Source organism: Rhinopithecus roxellana, chromosome 7 (assembly GCF_007565055.1).
Source record: "Rhinopithecus roxellana isolate Shanxi Qingling chromosome 7, ASM756505v1, whole genome shotgun sequence".
Classification (NCBI taxonomy): domain Eukaryota; kingdom Metazoa; phylum Chordata; class Mammalia; order Primates; family Cercopithecidae; genus Rhinopithecus; species Rhinopithecus roxellana.
In genome coordinates, this window is record NC_044555.1 from 58,530,618 (window position 1) to 58,548,046 (window position 17,429).

The 17,429-nt window shown below is 55.8% G+C and overlaps 1 protein-coding gene across 4 annotated transcripts in view; it reads left to right on the plus strand.

The window, feature by feature from the left end:
- Window positions 1-17,429, plus strand: part of IKBKG (inhibitor of nuclear factor kappa B kinase regulatory subunit gamma) — a 28,586-nt gene that overhangs the window by 1,748 nt on the left and 9,409 nt on the right. For 2 of the 4 annotated variants that reach the window (XM_030934426.1, XM_030934427.1), the window contains exons 2-9: window positions 3,557-3,758; window positions 7,689-7,900; window positions 10,058-10,176; window positions 11,927-12,079; window positions 13,228-13,324; window positions 14,358-14,501; window positions 15,098-15,240; window positions 15,458-15,519. In XM_030934426.1, the coding sequence (XP_030790286.1) occupies window positions 3,572-3,758; window positions 7,689-7,900; window positions 10,058-10,176; window positions 11,927-12,079; window positions 13,228-13,324; window positions 14,358-14,501; window positions 15,098-15,240; window positions 15,458-15,519 (1,117 nt within the window). In that variant the 5' untranslated portion in view covers window positions 3,557-3,571. Of the gene's footprint in view, window positions 1-3,556; window positions 3,759-7,688; window positions 7,901-10,057; window positions 10,177-11,926; window positions 12,080-13,227; window positions 13,325-14,357; window positions 14,502-15,097; window positions 15,241-15,457; window positions 15,520-15,817; window positions 16,547-17,429 lie in introns of those variants that run through there. The other 2 variants (XM_010369228.2, XM_030934425.1) reach the window with 2 other exon arrangements.

Here is a 17,429-nt window from a genome sequence, read left to right on the forward strand (position 1 = left end):
CCCAGTCTCACTCTGTCACCCAGGCTGGAGTGCAGTGGCGTAATCTTGGCTCACTGCAACCTCCATGTCCCAGGTTCAAGCGATTCTCCTGCCTCAGCCTCCCAAGTAGCTGGGATTACAGGCATGCACCATCACTCCCACCTATTTTTTTTTTTTTTTTTTTTTGTATTTTTAGTAAATACAGGGTTTCGCCATGTTGGCCAGGCTGGTCTCGAACTCCTGACCTCAAGTGATCCACCCGCCATGACCTCCCAAAGTGCTGGGATTACAGGTGTGAACCACCATGCCTGGCCACCATTATTATTTTCAATAACAGCTTGAGATATCATTAGCATGTCACACAGTTCATCCATTTAAAGTGTACAATTCAATGGTTTGTGGTATGTGTATTCACAGAACATTTTCATCACCCCCCCAAAGAGACCCCATACCCTTTAGCTCAGCTTATCTTCCCCCCAGCCCTAAATGGCTCTCCCCGGTAACCATTAATCCACTTTATGTCTCTATGGATTTGCTTGTTATAAACATCTCATATAAATAGAATCATACAGTGTTTAGTCTTTTGTTTATTTCTCTTAGCATATTTGCAAGATTTGTTCATGTTATAGCATGTGGATGTACTAGATTTTGTTTATTTATTTATTTATTTATTTATTTATTTTTTTGAGACGGAGTCTCACTGTGTCGCCCAGGCTGGAGTGCAGTGGCCGGACCTCAGCTCACTGCAAGCTCCGCCTCCCGGGTTCATGCCATTCTCCTGCCTCAGCCTCCTGAGTAGCTGGGACTACAGGCGCCCGCCACCTTGCCCGGCTAGTTTTTTGTATTTTTTAGTAGAGACGGGGTTTCACCATGTTAGCCACGATGGTCTCGATCTCCTGACCTCGTGATCCACCCGTCTCGGCCTCCCAAAGTGCTGGGATTACAGGCTTGAGCCACCGCGCCCGGCCTAGATTTTGTTTATTCATAGTTGGTGGACATTTGTTTCCACTCTCTGGCTGCTATGAGTAATGCGCTACAAGCATTCATGTGGAGACATGTGTTTTCATTTCTCTCGGGTATATACCTAGGAGTTTTCCCATTATTTTGAGGTGAATTCAGACATCATCTTTAAATATTTAAGTGTGCCTCTCTCTAAGACAGGACTCTGAAAAACAACCACAATATCATTATGACACCTAAAATAGTTAATGTTAATTGCTTAGTGTGATCAGATGGGTCGGGGGATACATTTTGACGGGATTTCCTGATGGATTAGATGTGCTCTTTGTGTGTGTGTGTGTGTGTGTGTGTGTGTGTGACAGAGAGAGAGAGAGAGACAGAGACAGAGAGAGAGAGAGAATCAAAAAAGACTTGACAGCTGGAGGATGGATTTGCCATCAGCTGATAACAAAGGAGGCCTTGGGTAGATCTGAGTTTTGGGGACTGTCGGGGGTCTTAGAGAGGTTCGTTTTGAGAGGACTACTAGATAACCAAGTAGAAATGTTGAGTTTGATAAATGAATGTGGAGTTTAGAAAAGAGGTCTAATTAAGCATCAAGATTGGAGTTCAAGGCGTGAGACTGGATAGAATTCCTGCGGGAGCAAATGTAGTTACAGAGGAGAAGACGTCCTAGGACAGAGCCCTGGGGCACCCCAACATGAAGGGTGGGAACCCAGTGAGAGTGCCTGGGCAGGAGTAGCCAGCAAGATAGAGAGGAAACCAGGAGAAGGGGCTGTTCTGGAAACCAAGGGTGGAGTGCAATGGCACAATCTCAGCTCACTGCAACCTCCACCTCCTGGGTTCAAGCAATTCTCCTGCTTTGGCCTCCCGAGTAGCTGGGACTACAGGTGCGTGTCATGTCACCACACCCTGCTAATTTTTTTTTTTTTTTTTTGAGACGGAGTCTTGCTTTGTCGCCTAGGCTGGAGTACAGTGTCTGGCTCTCAGCTCACTGCCAGCTCCGCCTCCCGGGTTCACGCCATTCTCCTGCCTTAGCCTCCCGAGTAGCTGGGGCTACAGGCGCCCGCCACCACGCCCGGCTAATTTTTTATATTTTTAGTAGAGACAGGGTTTCACCGTGTTAGCCAGGATGATCTCGATCTCCTGACCTCATGATCTGCCTGCCTCGGCCTCCCAAAGTGCTGGGATTACAGGCATGAGCCACTGCGCCCTGCCAGACATTTTAATCTCACAGTTCTGGAGACTAGAAGCCCAAAACCAAAGGGTTAGCAAGCCCACACCCTCAAAGGCTCTAAGAGGGCGATCCTCCCTTGACTCTCCCAAGCTTCTTTTTTTTTTTTTTTTTTTTTTTTTGAGACGGAGTCTCGCTCTGTCGCCCGGGCTGGAGTGCAGTGGCCCGATCTCAGCTCACTGCAAGCTCCGCCTTCCGGGTTTTACGCCATTCTCCTGCGTCAGCCTCCCAAGTAGCTGGGACTACAGGCGCCCGCCACCTCGCCTGGCTAGTTTTTTGTATTTTTTTTTTTTTTTTTTTTTTTTTTTTTTTTGTGAGGCGGAGTCTCGCCGCTCTGTTGCCCAGGCTGGAGTGCAGTGGCCGGATCTCAGCTCACTGCAAGCTCCGCCTCCCGGGCCCACGCCATTCTCCTGCCTCAGCCTCCGGAGTAGCTGGGACCACAGGCGCCCGCCACCGCGCCCGGCTAATTTTTTTTTGTATTTTTAGTAGAGACGGGGTTTCACCATGTTAGCCAGGATGGTCTCGATCTCCTGACCTTGTGATCCGCCCGCCTCAGCCTCCCAAAGTGCTGGGATTACAGGCGTGAGCCACCGCGCCCGGCGTTTTTTGTATTTTTTAGTAGAGACGGGGTTTCACCATGTTAGCCAGGATGGTCTCGATCTCCTGACCTCGCGATCCGCCCGTCTCGGCCTCCCAAAGTGCTGGGATTACAGGCTTGAGCCACCGCGCCTGGCCTTCTCCCAAGCTTCTGATGGCCCCATTTATTCCTGGGCTTGTGGCTGCTTCACTCCAGTCTCCGAGGCAGTCCCGACATGGCCTCCTCCCCTTGCATCTCCCTCTGGCTTCTCTCTTCTGTCTCTCATAAAGACACTGGTTGTTGGATTTAGGGCCCACCCACGTCACCCAGAATGATCTCCTCATGAGATCCTACATCTTCAAAGACCCTTTTCCCAAATCACATTTATATGTTCCAGGGGTTGGAACATGGGCATGTCTTTTCGTGGGGCTACCATTCAGCCCACTACACTGGATGAGGGGCCGATACCCTCCACTTCTCCTGCTTGGAGGTGTGTAGGGGGTCGGGATTCCCAGCATACTGACATCTCCCTCCACAAACAGTCCTCTTGTGACTCTCCCACCTCTGGTGAAATTCATCTGTTTCCAGCCTGGAGATAGGCCTTTCCAAGTCCCACATGGGTGGTACAGCACCTCCCTTTGGAGTGGGAGTATCTGCTGCCCCTTAGACTGAAAACCCACTTTAGCATCCTGATACACTAGGCGAATTATCAGCATTCTGTTTAAAATGTAGCCCCAGAACTCATAGGCTCGTTCTGCTGGGTAAGGATGTGGGTCTCCTGTGACTCCCCTGCTGCCTTTCTCTTTCAGCCCGCGCCCTGTTGGATGAGCAGGCACCTCTGGAAGAGCCAACTGTGTGAGATGGTGCAACCCAGTGGTGGCCCGGCAGCAGATCAGGACGTGCTGGGTGAAGAGTCTCCTCTGGGGAAGCCAGCCATGCTGCACCTGCCTTCAGAGCAGGGCGCTCCTGAGACTCTCCAGCGCTGCCTGGAGGAGAATCAAGAGCTCCGAGGTGAGGAAAGAGTCAGGGGATCCGACCCTGCTGAGGGGAAGGCATCTTTTCCCCACCTGCACCTCTGTGTTTCCTGGGCCTGGGGTGGGGATGTGCTGCCTTCCCTCTTGGTTTCAGGAAGTAGACTCTGAGATGCAGATTAGCGGGGAGGAAGTTTAGAGTGCTCTCAGGACCAGTACTGGGAAGGGAAAGGAGGGACAGCGGAAGAAGCCGGGGTGGGCAGAGGGAGAAGCACGCTGCCTGGTAGGCTCCAGGACAGCCTTGATGGACCTTACAGGGAGCTCTGGAGCTGGAATGAACCTTCCAGGTTGGACCAACATGTCCAGGCCTCTGTGTCCCCGGACTGAGCACTCATGAAGTACTGTCCATCCTGGGACATGGCAGAGTCGGCCCTGGGAAGAGGCGTGGTCTGCCCAGAGAGGGGGTGGGGCCTGTCCTGGAAATGGGCGGGGCATGCCGTGGTAGAGGGGCGTGGTCTGTCTTGGGAAGGAAGGTGTGTGGCCCCCACAGGCAACATTCCTCTGGGGCAGTCCCGGTGCACACCTCAGCGGAGGTGAAGGCTGACTTCCCACATCCAGCGGCTGGGACTGGGGAGTTCTCTCCTAGGCTGCCATCTGGGCGCCCCGCACCCTCGGTGCTGCTCAGCTCCAGGTCGTCGTGGGTTCAGGGCTCAGCTGCACGCTCCTGCCCGCGCCTTGGGCGTGATGGCACCCCCAGCCCCTGCCATTCTTCCCCCTCACCCCCTCTCCCCGCCACTGCTCTGCATTGCCCTGGGTTAGCCCAGGGGGGCCAGGTGGCTCCCGCCCTACACTCTTGCCTTTCTGCTGCGGCGGCCTTCTAAACCGCCGGCCCCAGAGCTGCAGGGAGGGGCGGCACAGACTCCCCACGTGGCTCATTGTGTGTGGTGGGGCCTGTAGCCCCTTTTCTTCACCCTTTGGTTCCTGTTGGGGACTCAGGCCAAAGTGTCCACCCCATCGTGGAGGACAACACCCCTTCCTTGCGGGAGTCATCCCTGAGCTGGCACCTCAGTTGTGTCTTCAGTTGGCTCTCCGTGTCCTGGCTGGCTGGCTGGCAGCTCCTGGGCGAGGTGGCATGTGCTGTGACTAGTAGAGGCCGCTATCATGGGCCCACTCCCCTGCCTTCTTTGCTGGACTGTGGTCCAAGATGTTACGTGGGGCTCTGTGCTGACAAGTTACATACTCTGTAGGCTTCAGAGAGTGGCTCTGGCTAACACCCTGTGGGAAGGAACAAGACCCATACCTGGATGTGTCTCCTCTTCCTGTCACGGCAAATCACCTTTCCTTCCATGGAGGAAGGGTCAGTGCAGTCAGCTTGCTGTCAAGGGGCTGCTTGGTCTGCTCGACAGCGAGGCTGAATTGAAGAGGCCCTGCTGGAACACGGAGACCCAACACAACCTGCCTGCTCCAGGACAGGGTCCCCCACCTCAGTGCTGTCGGCACCTGGAGCTGGAGAATTCTCTTGTGCATTGTGGGTTGTGGAGCAGAGTCCCTGGCCTGTACCTGCTAGATGCCAGTAGCACCTGTCCTGTTGTGTCAGCTAACAATATCCCCAGATGTTTATTGCAGAATGACCCCTGGGGGGATACAGTTGTCCCTGGTGAGACCCACTGTATTGGGATCTTCAGAGCACTGGTGCACAGAGGTGACAGCTAGACTGAGGGCCTCTGCTCATCCCCAGGAGAGTGCTCTGTTGAGGGGGACTTGAGGGTGAGTGTTGCAGGCCAGTCGTGCTTCCCTTCCAGGCTGTGTGTTCAGCGCAGCAGCTTCCCCCGGGCTTCAGGGGCACAGGGAGGCCTCAAGGCTGTATTGACTCCCCTTGCTCTGCCTGACTTGAGCTTTGTGGGTGGCAAGTGAAACTTGTGTCAGGCCCTGGGCCAAGCCCCCAAGGGCCCAAAAGATGTCTGTCCCGGAAGATGTACATGCTTATGTTCATGGAGGAAGCTGTATTTAGAATGTTTAGGGGGAGATTCACAGAAGAAATTGCATGTCTCTAGTGTGTGACTCCACTTATGAGACATGTCCAGAAGAGGCCAATCTGCAGAGGCAGATGCAGATGAGGAGGGGCCTGGGGAGTGACTGCTAATGGGGTCCCGGAACTGTTCTGGAATTAGATAGTGCGGATAGTTGCGCAACCTGATGGACATGCTGAAAACTGCTGAATTAGTTAAAATGGTGAATTTGATGTCATGTGAATTTTACCTCAGTTCAAAACATTTTTTAAAAGACAAGTTGCCAGCCAGGTGCAGTGGCTCATGCCTGTAATCCCAGCACTTTGGGAGGCCGAGGTGGGGGTATCACCTGAGCTCAGGAGTTTGAGACCAGTTTGGCCAACATGGTGAAACCCCATCTCTACTACAAAAATTAGCCAGATGTGGTGGCAGGCACCTGTAATCACAGCTACTTGGGAGGCTGAGGCAGGGAGAATTGCTTGAATCTGGGAGGTGGAGGTCGCAGTGAGCCGAGATCGCACCACTGCACTCCAGCCTGGGCAACAGAGTGAGACTCTGTCTCAAAAAAAAAGACAAGTTGCAGAGGAGCTGAGCTTTGGGCAGAGCGAGCGGGATTCTAACGGGGTTGGATGTTGTGCTCATCAGCAAGCAATAGTTAGTTGGGTGAGGGTTTTGATCACGGGGTAGCTACTGCCTTCCCCATTTTACCCAGCTCTGTAGTTGCTATGAAGTTGCTAGAACCTTGGCATACCACTTACCAGTTTTGTCACCTCAAATGGCTCCTTCACTGCCTGGGGTGTCTCCTGGGTGTGGGGCTCTCCTTCCTGTGGCCTCTGCTGACTGCCTGGCAATGGCACATGCTCTGGTGAGGGGAGGACGAGCGGTTTTTGCTGTTTGTTTTCTGCTTTCTCATTTAACCCTCCTCGTCTTGTAAGATGAATGTTGTTGTCTCTGTTCACTATGCAGATGAGGACTTTGAGTCTCAGAGACACCACTAACTTGCCTGGTCCAAGACTTCTGGGCCTCTCAGGCTGCAGCCATCAATGCTGCAGTGACGTTTGCCTGGGAGGCTGACCCTGGGAGTCTGCAGGCGTATTAGGACCCCCTGATCCAGAAGACAGCAGAGATGTAGGCCAGGAAGGACCGCTACCGAGCATCTGAGGGCAGGCACACCTCAGACTGACCAGAATACAAATGAATTCGAGTCACTTACAAAGAAAGTGGCATAAGGCCAGGCACAGTGGCTCATGCCTATAATCCCAGCACGTTGGGAGGCCGAGGTGGGAGGATCGCTTGAGACCAAGAATTTGAGACCAGCCTGGACAATATAGGAAGATCTTGCCTCTACAAAAGTAAAAATTCAAAAAAGTGGCATTTGACACTTTTTTTTTTTTAATTGAGATAGTTTCACTCTGTTCCCCAGGCTGGAGTGCAATGGTGTGATCTCGGCTCACTGCAACCTCCACCTCCCAGGTTCAAGTGATTCTCCTGCCTTAGCGTCCCAAGTAGCTGGGATTACAGGTGTGTGCCACCACGCCCAGCTAATTTTTGTATTTTTATTACAGACGAGGTTTCACCATGTTGGTCAAGCTGGTCTGTAGCTCCTGACCTCAGGTGATCCACCCACCTCAGCCTCCCAAAGTGCTGGGATTACAGGCATGAACCACTGTGCCTGGCCGACACATGCTATTAAGTGAAGCTGATGTGTTTGGTGTTGTTTTCTTGTAGAAAGTGAGGGCATTTGTGTCATGGATTTTGGAAGTGTTTAAAGAAACAAGAGGGAGTGTTGAGGTGCCGCCCACCCCTGAGAGAAGCTGCATTGGTATTGTGGCGGGGAGGGCCCAGGATGGGTGGCCCCACTTCTGGCCTCTGACTTCCTGAGCCTCAGGCCCATGTGGGCCCAGGCAGGGCCCAGCAGGCCGGGCTGCCCAGCTCCCCTCCACTATCCCCTCTGCCACCAGATGCCATCCGGCAGAGCAACCAGATGCTGCGAGAGCGCTGCGAGGAGCTTCTGCATTTCCAAGCCAGCCAGAGGGAGGAGAAGGAGTTCCTCATGTGCAAATTCCAAGAGGCCAGGAAACTGGTGGAGAGACTCAGCCTGGAGAAGCTCAACCTGAAGAGGCAGAAAGAGCAGGCTCTGCGGGAGGTAGAGCACCTGAAGAGATGCCAGCAGGTAGCCGGGGCAGGGCCAGGTTCTGAAAACCCATGGTGACGCCAGTGTTCCACGAGGGAACTCGTGGTCGGGGTCTCCCAAAGTGCCCTGGGGCTCAGTGCTGTGCTGGGCTGAAAACCCAGAAAAGCCGTCACACTCTGAGTTCCGGTTTATTACAAGGAAAGGACACAGGTCACGGTGAGCGAAGGCTCAGGGCGCACAGGACAGGCTCCAGGAGACACCAGGCGTGAGCTTCAGTGGCTCCTTGCCCAGGGGAGTTGTGCAGATAGCACCTGTTTCTTTCAGCAACAGTGTGGGACAGTGTGCACGGAGTCATAACTAGGGAAGCTCACCCCAGCCGTGGCGGCCAGGGTTTCCATGCGGGGTGGGCTGTGTAGGCGTGGAGTGCCTGTGTGGCCAACCCTGGTCACTCAGGCTACAGCCACCAGAGGTCCAGCTGTGTGGCCCAGGGCTCCCGCATAAATCATGTGCTTAGCACAGACCCCCTGGTTTCAGGGCCTTTGTGTGTGGGCTTGGCTGATTGCAGGATCCTGGCGATGTTAGTCAGGAAGGGGCTGTGCTGCCTTTGAGGGGCAAGGTGGGAAGAAGTGGTGGAGAGGAAACTTACTGGCAGGTACCTGGCACTTGCCACAGCCAGGTTCTGCTCCCCTGGGGAAAGGCGTGGATGGTGGGCTGTGCACGCCGCTCCACTCAGGGCTTGGAGCGCCTGGCTTAAGGCGTTGATTTCCTGTGTGGGAAGTGGATGAGTTTTCTACAGCTGCCGTGACCAAGCACCACAGACTTCGGCGAGGCCGAAGCCCCAGAAACGTGTGGCCTCCCGGTTCCGGAGGCCTGGAGGCTGAGCTAGCGGTGGTGTCTGCAGGGTGAGCTCCCCGCCAGGGCCGTGAGGGAGCGGCCTTCCAGGCCTCTCCCCGGCGCCGGGGGCCCCCGGCGGCGCCTCTCCAGCCTCCACCTCCGTCATCCCGTGGCCTTGTCCCCGCGGGCCTCTGTGCCTGTCCTCCTCTTTTGACAAGAACACCGGAGATACAAAGATACACAAAAGCGGGCCTTTGTTCAAGCTGGGAAAAGAGATTTTCTTCAGAAACCCCTGCTTGTGGGGGAGAGAGCTGAGCTCCGTTCCCGCCCCAGCAGAGGCGACCTGGCTTTGCTAAGGGAGGATGAGGGAGTCGGGAGGGGGCGAGTGGAGGCTCAGGTGAAAGATGACAGGGCAGCCAGCGTCCTTGCCACGAGGCCAGCCGTGTGTGGGAGCTGCTGGTGCTTACCAAGGTTGGGATTCTTCCCTCCCGTGGAGACTGGGAGACCGGGCCCCATGCCTCCTGAGGTTTCCATTTCCAAGGAGTGGCTGCGGGGCCCTCGGGAAAGACCCTGGGTTGTGGGTGCTACGCAGATGTCTCAAAGGGACAGGCTAAGCCCTTGCTAGTAAATGCTGTAAGAAAGGGAGGTCAGGTGTTGGCCGGAACAGACAGTAAATGCTTTGGACAGCCCTGAGCGTTTCCAGACGGGAACTCACTCAAAAGGGGGCTGGGGCGTCCCAAGGGCACGGCCTTAGGCTCCCAGAGGCCCCGTGAGGTGGTGGCCGGGTGTCTTCGTGCAGGGGTTTGAGTGGAGCGTGCCTGCCGAGAGGTTCTGCAGTTCCCAGTGTTTAACAAAATTCAGTGTTCACTCTTTGATTTGCACAAACTCTCCCATCCTAGCGGCCCCGGGTGTGGACTGGGGCCTGTGTTTATTTTGCCCTGTTCGTGCCTGACCTCCTTTTGCCCCAAGTCTCAGAGAGGCTGAGAGAGATCCCCTGTTGGGGCTGCAGCCGCAAGGCCGCCGGGTTCAGCCCTTAAGGCCTGCTTGCCGGGGCAGTGACTAAGTCGTTGACAACCTCAAGGCAGCTTTGTGCTCCTTTATCTCTTTGGGGATCTCTTTTGGCCCCATCTGTGTGTCTCACCCTGTGGTAGAGGGTTAAGGTGGGCAGCTGGGGAGGGTTGGGTGGCCCTTGGGCTCATGAGGCCCCAGGGCACCCAGGTTTGGGGGTGCCGAGGGCAGGAAAAAAGGCCTCATGGTGCGCAGGCCTCAGCCTCTTGCGGGTTGCCCCGGGGCTTGCGGATGGCAGGAGTGGGCCGCTGGGGAGAAGGCAGTGCTGACAGGAAGTGGCTTTTTCTCCTGCAGCAGATGGCTGAGGACAAGGCCTCTGTGAAAGCCCAGGTGACATCCTTGCTCGGGGAGCTGCAGGAGAGCCAGAGTCGCTTGGAGGCTGCCACTAAGGAATGCCAGACTCTGGAGGGTCGGTGAGTCGTGGGAGCCAGCTCCGGAGACCCCTTCCAGGGTTTCCAAAAGCATGAGGTGGGTTTAGGGGCTTCCAGGCTGCTCCTTGATGAGGCTAGACCGGGGCAGGCTGCGTAAACACGTTGGGGCAGGTGTCGGGAGAGGTCTGGGCCAGGCATCCGGGACCTGGGTCCCAGCCAGCTCTCCGCACTCTGTGACCCTTTGATGGAGTTTTGATTATTTCCTTAGGAGGCATTTTGGGGGCCCTGAGCCCACACCCACGGTGTCTAGTTCTCTGGAAGGACTTCTGGGACCGGTGCACGGTTGCCCGTGTGGCTGAGGTAGATGACAGTTTTGGAAAAGGGCACAGGGCAGGAGCCGCCAGGGCAGGAGCCGCGGGGGGAGTTGGAGAAGCCCTGTCCCAGCCTCCCGCCGCCCTGCGAGCGGCACAGTGAGACGTGCCTCCCACACGGGCCATGTTCCTGCCCAGAGATGCCCACTAGACACTCGGCGCCCTGGGTGTTTACCGGGGACAGGTCCTGTGAGCGCCCTCTGCCAGACAGGTACCTAAATCTCCGACTCCCAGCAACAGAGTGGGTGCTCATGGCAACCACGTTGTCCCTACAAATGGTGCAGGTGCAGGGACCGCCCTGACCACTAGGGAAAGTGTCACTGTGTCAAGGGAACTTTACCAGCCAAGGGCCAACCTTGCCAGCCAGTGGCCTCAGGCCTGCTGGTTACTCTCTTTTGCAAAGGGGTCTTGGTTCTTGTGAGTGGGACCATTGGGTCCAAGGGCAGGGAGGTTTCTGTGGTTCTCATTCGGCCCTGCTTCTGCCCTCCAGACAGATGGATCAGGTGCCAGGGGGGCCCCGGCCACCCCAGCACAGTAGGCCGTCAGGGTGTACTTGGGGCAGCCGGCAGGACAGGGGGAGGGGAGCTCCACCAGGCTCTGATGGGCAGAGGGAGCCCGTGCAGGGTGTGGGGGCAGCATGGGGCAGGCGTGGAGGGGAGAGCCAAGAAGCCAGGCCTGCCAGGCAGAGTTGGGGTGACTAGAGAAGGGCCGTGTCTGCCTGTGGCCAGAGGCCACCCAGGACCTGCACAGAAGCACCCACCATCGTCCCTGCAGTGAGGCTGTGTGGTAGGCTGAGGCCAGACCCTGGAAACTGGAGGTTAAGGGAGCTGTAGGGGGGCAGGTGTGGGAACTGAGCATCCGAGCAGGTCGTCTGGGACTCCAGCAGAGCTCTGGGCAGCACCAGGGATGGGGCCGAGTCCTAGTCGGCATTGAGCTCAGTGCTTGCATGCCCAGGTGGGCAGTCTCTCACTTTTGGAACGACAGTCTCTCCTGACCCCTCCAGTGAGACTTCTTTTGCTGGGGCCCCCAGCAACCCCCCATTGGAACTCCACAGGCAGTTCCAAGGGCTCCTCTCATCTGGCCCCAGCACTGCGGGATGCAGGTGACCCCATCCTTTTCTCGGACCACCCCCTTCCCCTGGCTTCCAGGTCTCCTTGGCATCTTGACCCTGTACTTGGTCACCTGCTGGGCCCCTACATTGAAGCAAACACGTCTCAAGCAAAGCTCCTCACCTGCTGCTCCCACCTGGCCCCCTGCAGTTGTCCTTGTCTCTGGTGACGGTGCCTCCACCCTGCTGCCTGGCTTCAGCTCACGGTCACAGAGTGTTCAGAGCCGACCCCCACCCCCCCGCCCATGCCCTGTGCATAGCCCTTCCTCTCCCCCTGTTTGTCCTCCCTGAGTCTGCTCTTTCCCTGTGCCAGGGCCCGGGCGGCCAGCGAGCAGGCGCGGCAGCTGGAGAGTGAGCGCGAGGCACTGCAGCAGCAGCACAGCGTGCAGGTGGACCAGCTGCGCATGCAGGGCCAGAGCGTGGAGGCCGCACTCCGCATGGAGCGCCAGGCTGCCTCGGAGGAGAAGTGAGTCAGCCGGGGCGGGGCCGCACCGCAGGGTCTGTGGTTCTACACTTGATCTTAGCCAAAAGGCCGAGAAGTGTTGGGTCCGGGGTTCTTTCTGCCTTCTGAGGAGTCCTTCAGATTCTGTCTGTGGCTGCGGGCCCATTCTGTCCCTTAGCCTTGCTAACAGTAGAGGCGACTATGATGACACCCGGTTTGTCTTTGACACAATCATGCCCTCTGCTATCCAGACCACGTCTCACTGCCTGTCCACACATGGCCTTTCTTGTAGTTTTTTTTCCTAGCCACTAGGTCATCAGGGGACTTGTCCTTTAAAACCCCATCTAGGCTGGGTGCCCTGGCTCACGCCTGTAATCCCAAACACTTTGGGAGGCCAAGGTGGGTGGATGGCTTAAGCCCAGGAGTTCAAGACCAGCCTGGGCAACAGAAAGACAACAAAAATACCCCAAGCCTCCCTTCTACCGGCATCCAATCTGGGGCCTCAGGTTCCTGTCCTTGGCGTGCCTTTTGAGTCTCCTTTAGAACAGTTCCCCTGCCTTTCTGAGCTGTTTGTGAAGTTCACCGTTTCGAAGAGTACAGGGTAGTTCCATTGTATTATTACTATTAATTATTATTATTACTATTACTATTGTTATTTTCAAGACAGGGTCTTGCTCTATCGTTCAGGCTGGAGTGCAGTCACATTATCTCAGTTTACTGTACCTTCTGCCTCTTGGGCTCAAGCGATCCTCCCAACTAGCTGGGACTATAGGCACAGGCCAGTACACCTGGCTAATTTTTGTATTTTTGGTACAGGTGGTGTTTTCCCATGTTGCCCAGGCTGGTCTTGAACTCCTGAGCTCAAGCGATCCTCCCGCCTTGGCTTCTCAAAACGTTGGGATTACGGGTGTGAGCCACCGCATCTGGCCGCGATTTTATTATAAACATTTTAAAATACTAGCTTTTAGGAAAACGACATTAACTGCCTGGTGACCAGTCCAGCGCTCTGCTTTAGAGCTGACAGCCTCAGGAGTCCTCACACAGCCTTGGAAGACCCCATTCCAGGCCTGTGATGCGCGGGAGGGAAGGAAGCGGGTAGAGTTGGAAGCAGGCAGGAACTGTGGCTGGACTGGGATGAGGTGGTTTCTCCAGCAAAAGCTCCTTTTCCTCAGGCGGAAGCTGGCCCAGTTGCAGGTGGCCTATCACCAGCTCTTCCAAGAATACGACAACCACATCAAGAGCAGCCTGGTGGGCAGCGAGCGGAAGCGAGTAAGTGCGGCTGCCGGGGCTCTAGGGCTGGCCTTGCCTCTTCCTCTCCCCGCTTCCCTGAACCTTGAGAATGGGCTTCTGGGAGGGACGCTTGACTTGCCTTAGACCTTTATCAGGCTGCAGCTGTGACAGCTCAGGGAAGCTGTGGGGAGATGGCAACCCCGGGATGTGGCTCTCAGGAGTGTGAGCAAGCCATCATAATGGGGGGCTGGGCCAGAGCCTTGGGATGCTCCCTCTGTGGGGCTGGGGATATCTTGTCTCCATGGACATTCCCTCTTGCCAGCCATCGCCATCTAGGCACCTGGCTTAGCTTCCCCCAAGCCAAGGTAAGCCCGGCAACATTTCCACCCCAGTGTTGGTCGGGAGCCTTTCCCTAGTTTGTCCTCATCAGACCTAAGCTGGGTGCATTTCGCTAGCGATCACGTTTTAGCAGGGCACCATCAATTGTAAGTGTACCCAGAGGAGATTTATAAGGACAAAGCCTGAAGCCAGGTCACGTGGGGAGGAGTTAGCTACAAAACTGGCCACTTAATTTCTGGAGGGAAGCGTTGGTGGGGTGTGTCTGCGTGTGTCTCAGGGAGCTGGGGATGCCTGTGTGGGAGGAGTGCACCTCTGACCAGGTGGCAGAGTGGAAGGACTGAGGACTCTCAGCTTAGCTGTGCACGTGGTGGGCACAGGACCGGCTCGCTATGAGTGGGTGTAGCCTGTGTCCTACGAAGGGTGGGAGGAAGGCTGTGCAGCTGGGGGTTCTGGGAAGGGAATGTCGGCCTGGCTGGAAGGTTGTGCCAGATGACCTCAGCGGCCTCTTCAGTCTTGAAAAAAACCTCAGCATCTCCTCCTCTGTCGTTTTGGGCCGTGACAGGATGCAGTCTTCTCCCTATGCACGCTGAGATCCTGCAATGGGCCCTCAAATCAGGGGCTGGCATCACCCAGCTTGGTCAACCAGGGCCACTCTTTCGTCTTTCTCAGTTCTTCTCAGCCGGCCTCGCCCCGGGCCGACGAGGCTCCGTCAGCTCCCCTTGCCCGTCTTTAGGGAATGCAGCTGGAAGATCTCAAACAGCAGCTCCAGCAGGCTGAAGAGGCCCTGGTGGCCAAACAGGAGGTGATCGATAAGCTGAAGGAGGAGGCCGAGCAGCACAAGATTGTGATGGAGACCGTTCCGGTGCTGAAGGCCCAGGTGAGGGCCCTCCTTTCTGGCCCACCCTGGCACTGGGACCTGGAGTGCCTCTTTGGCGTCTTTTTTTTTTTTTTTTGCTTTTTGAGATGGAGTTTTGCTCTTGTTGTCTAGGCTGGAGTGCAGTGGCACGATCTTGGCTCACTGCAACCTCTGCCTCCCGGGTTCAAACGATTCTCTTGCCTCAGCCTCCTGAGTAGCTGGGCTTACAGGCGCCTGCCACCACGCCCGTCTAATTTTTGTATTTTTAGTAGAGACAGGTTTTCACTGTGTTGGCCCGGCTGGTCTCGAACTTCTGGCCTCAGGTGATCTGCCCACCTCAGCCTTCCAAAGTTCTGGGATTACAGGCGTGAGCCACCGTGCCTGGCCTCTTTGGCATCATTTTGTAGTGGCCTTTCGTAAGCTTCTGAACCACTTGTGCTGCTCCTTAGACCTCTCGGTGAACTTGGCGTTACTCGCTGACGTGTCTGTTTCCTCTGCGCTGCTGGGGGCTCTGGGAGGACAGCAGTGGGCTCTGCTTTGTTCCTGTGGTGCCCGGCACAGTGCCTGATGGGTGGCTGGCTTGTGGCGGGCACATCCCTTTCTGTTGGATTTGTCAGGCGGACATCTACAAGGCGGACTTCCAGGCTGAGAGGCAGGCTCGGGAGAAGCTGGCCGAGAAGAAGGAGCTCTTGCAGGAGCAGCTGGAGCAGCTGCAGAGGGAGTACAGCAAACTGAAGGCCAGCTGTCAGGAGTCGGCCAGGTGGGCCTCTCAGAGCGTGCCCGTGTAAGCAGTGGGTGTGACACTGGGGGGTCGCCAGTGGTGACCGCAGGAGATGGATGGCTCCTGGTGTTCTGGGTTAGGGCTCACTGTGGTCCCTCTCCTCTCACCTGAGCTTTCAAGAGCTTCTTTGACACTAGTCCAGCCAAGGAGCTTTACAGAAACGCGTGCCTTGACTGGACGGTTTCTGTTTTCAAAGGATCGAGGACATGAGGAAGCGGCATGTTGAGGTCTCCCAGGCCCCCTTGCCCCCCGCCCCCGGTGAGTGAGCGAGCATTGGGCCTGTGGGAGGAGGTGGGTGGGGAGGGCAGGTGCTGCGCCGTGGGAGGTCACAGTTCGACCTTCTTGTCGCTCTCCGGAGACTTGACGGCGGGAGCTCGTATAGGCCACCCCATCGGTAGCTCACCCCCTTCCCTGAGGCTAAGGGAGGCGTGCCGTGGTATCGGCGGCTCCTGGTTTTACATGAGTGGCCTGTGAGACCAGGCCTGCCATTGACAGTCCTGCCAAGTCTCCGTCCCCTTCCATCCTCCCCTTCCCTCTGACTCTTCTCTCTTCCCAGCCTACCTCTCCTCTCCCCTGGCCCTGCCCAGCCAGAGGAGGAGCCCCCCTGAGGAGCCACCTGACTTCTGCTGTCCCAAGTGCCAGTATCAGGCCCCTGATATGGACACCCTGCAGATACATGTCATGGAGTGCATTGAGTAGGGCCGGCCAGTGCAAGGCCACTACCTGCCGAGGACATGCCCGGGACCGTGCAGTCTGCGCTTTCCTCTCCCACCTGCCTAGCCCAGGATGAGGGGCTGGGTGACCACAACTGGGATGCCACCTGGACCCCCACCCAGGAGCTGGCCGCGGCGCCTTACGCTTCAGCTCTTGGTCCACTGGTTGCCTCTTTTAGGGTAGATGCAGCCCTGATCAGGCCTGACTCGCTGCTCTTTTTGTTCCCTTCTGTCTGCTTGAACCACTTGCCTCGGGCTAATCCCTCCCTCTTCCTCCACCCCGCAGTGGGGAAGTCAAGAATGGGGGCCTGGGGCTCTCAGGGAGAACTGCTTCCCCTGGCAGAGCTGGGTGGCAGCTCTTCCTCCCAACGGACACCGACCCACCCACCACTGTGCCCTGGGAGTGCTGCCCTCGTACCGTGCACACGGGTGCTCTCCTTTTGGGCTGCATGCTATTCCATTTTGCAGCCAGACCGATGTGTATTTAACCAGTCACTATTGATGGACATTTGCGTTGTTTCCAATCTTTTTGTTACCATAAATAACGGCGTAGTAAAAATCCTTGTGCATTAGTTGTGCGTATCTTTGGCATAGATTCTGAGAAGTGACACCACTGAGTATGAGCGATGGGGTAGATGGTACCTGAGCCCCTTCCTACTTGGAGCTTGGTTTCCCGTCTCTCCCCACCCCCTATTTCCCTAGCCTTGCCAAGGAGGAGGTGGGAAAGCCCGTTTGGGTTTTTGTCATTCGCTAGGCCATGCAGTTCTCCGTCAAGTGTGAGCTTCAGCATCTTTTCTGAGACTTAAGGATGCTTTTTAGTTCTGCTTGTGAATGGGCTGCTCATATCATATGTATATATGTATGTATATGTGTATAAATGTATATGTGTGTGTATATACATATATATATATATATATTTTTTTTTGAGGCAGAGTTTTGCTCTTCTCACCCAGACTGGAGTGCAGTGGCGCAATCTCAGCTCACTGCAACCTCCGCCTCCTGGGTTCAAGCTATTCTCCTGCCTCAGCCTCCCTAGTAGCTGGGACTACAGGTGCCTGCCACCACGGTCGGCTGATTTTTGTATTTTTAGTAGAGACGGGGTTTCACCATATTGGCCAGGCTGGTCTCGAATTCCTGACCTCAGGTGATCCACCTGCCTTGGCCTCCCAAAATGCTAAGATTACAGGTGTGAGCCACCGTGCCCGGCCAATTTTTGTATTTTTAGTAGAGACAGGGTTTCACCATGTTGGCCAGGCTGGTCTCAAACTCCTGAGCTCAGGTGATCTGCTTGCCTCGGCCTCCCAAAGTGCTAGGATTACAGGCGTGAGGCACGGCGCCCCGCTGGGCTGCTCATATCTTTTATCCATTTGTCTACTGGGTTGTTATCTTTTGTTGCTCAGCTTTTAGAAACTCTTTGTCCATGAGCAGGATTAGCTTTGTGCCTGTGATAGAAAT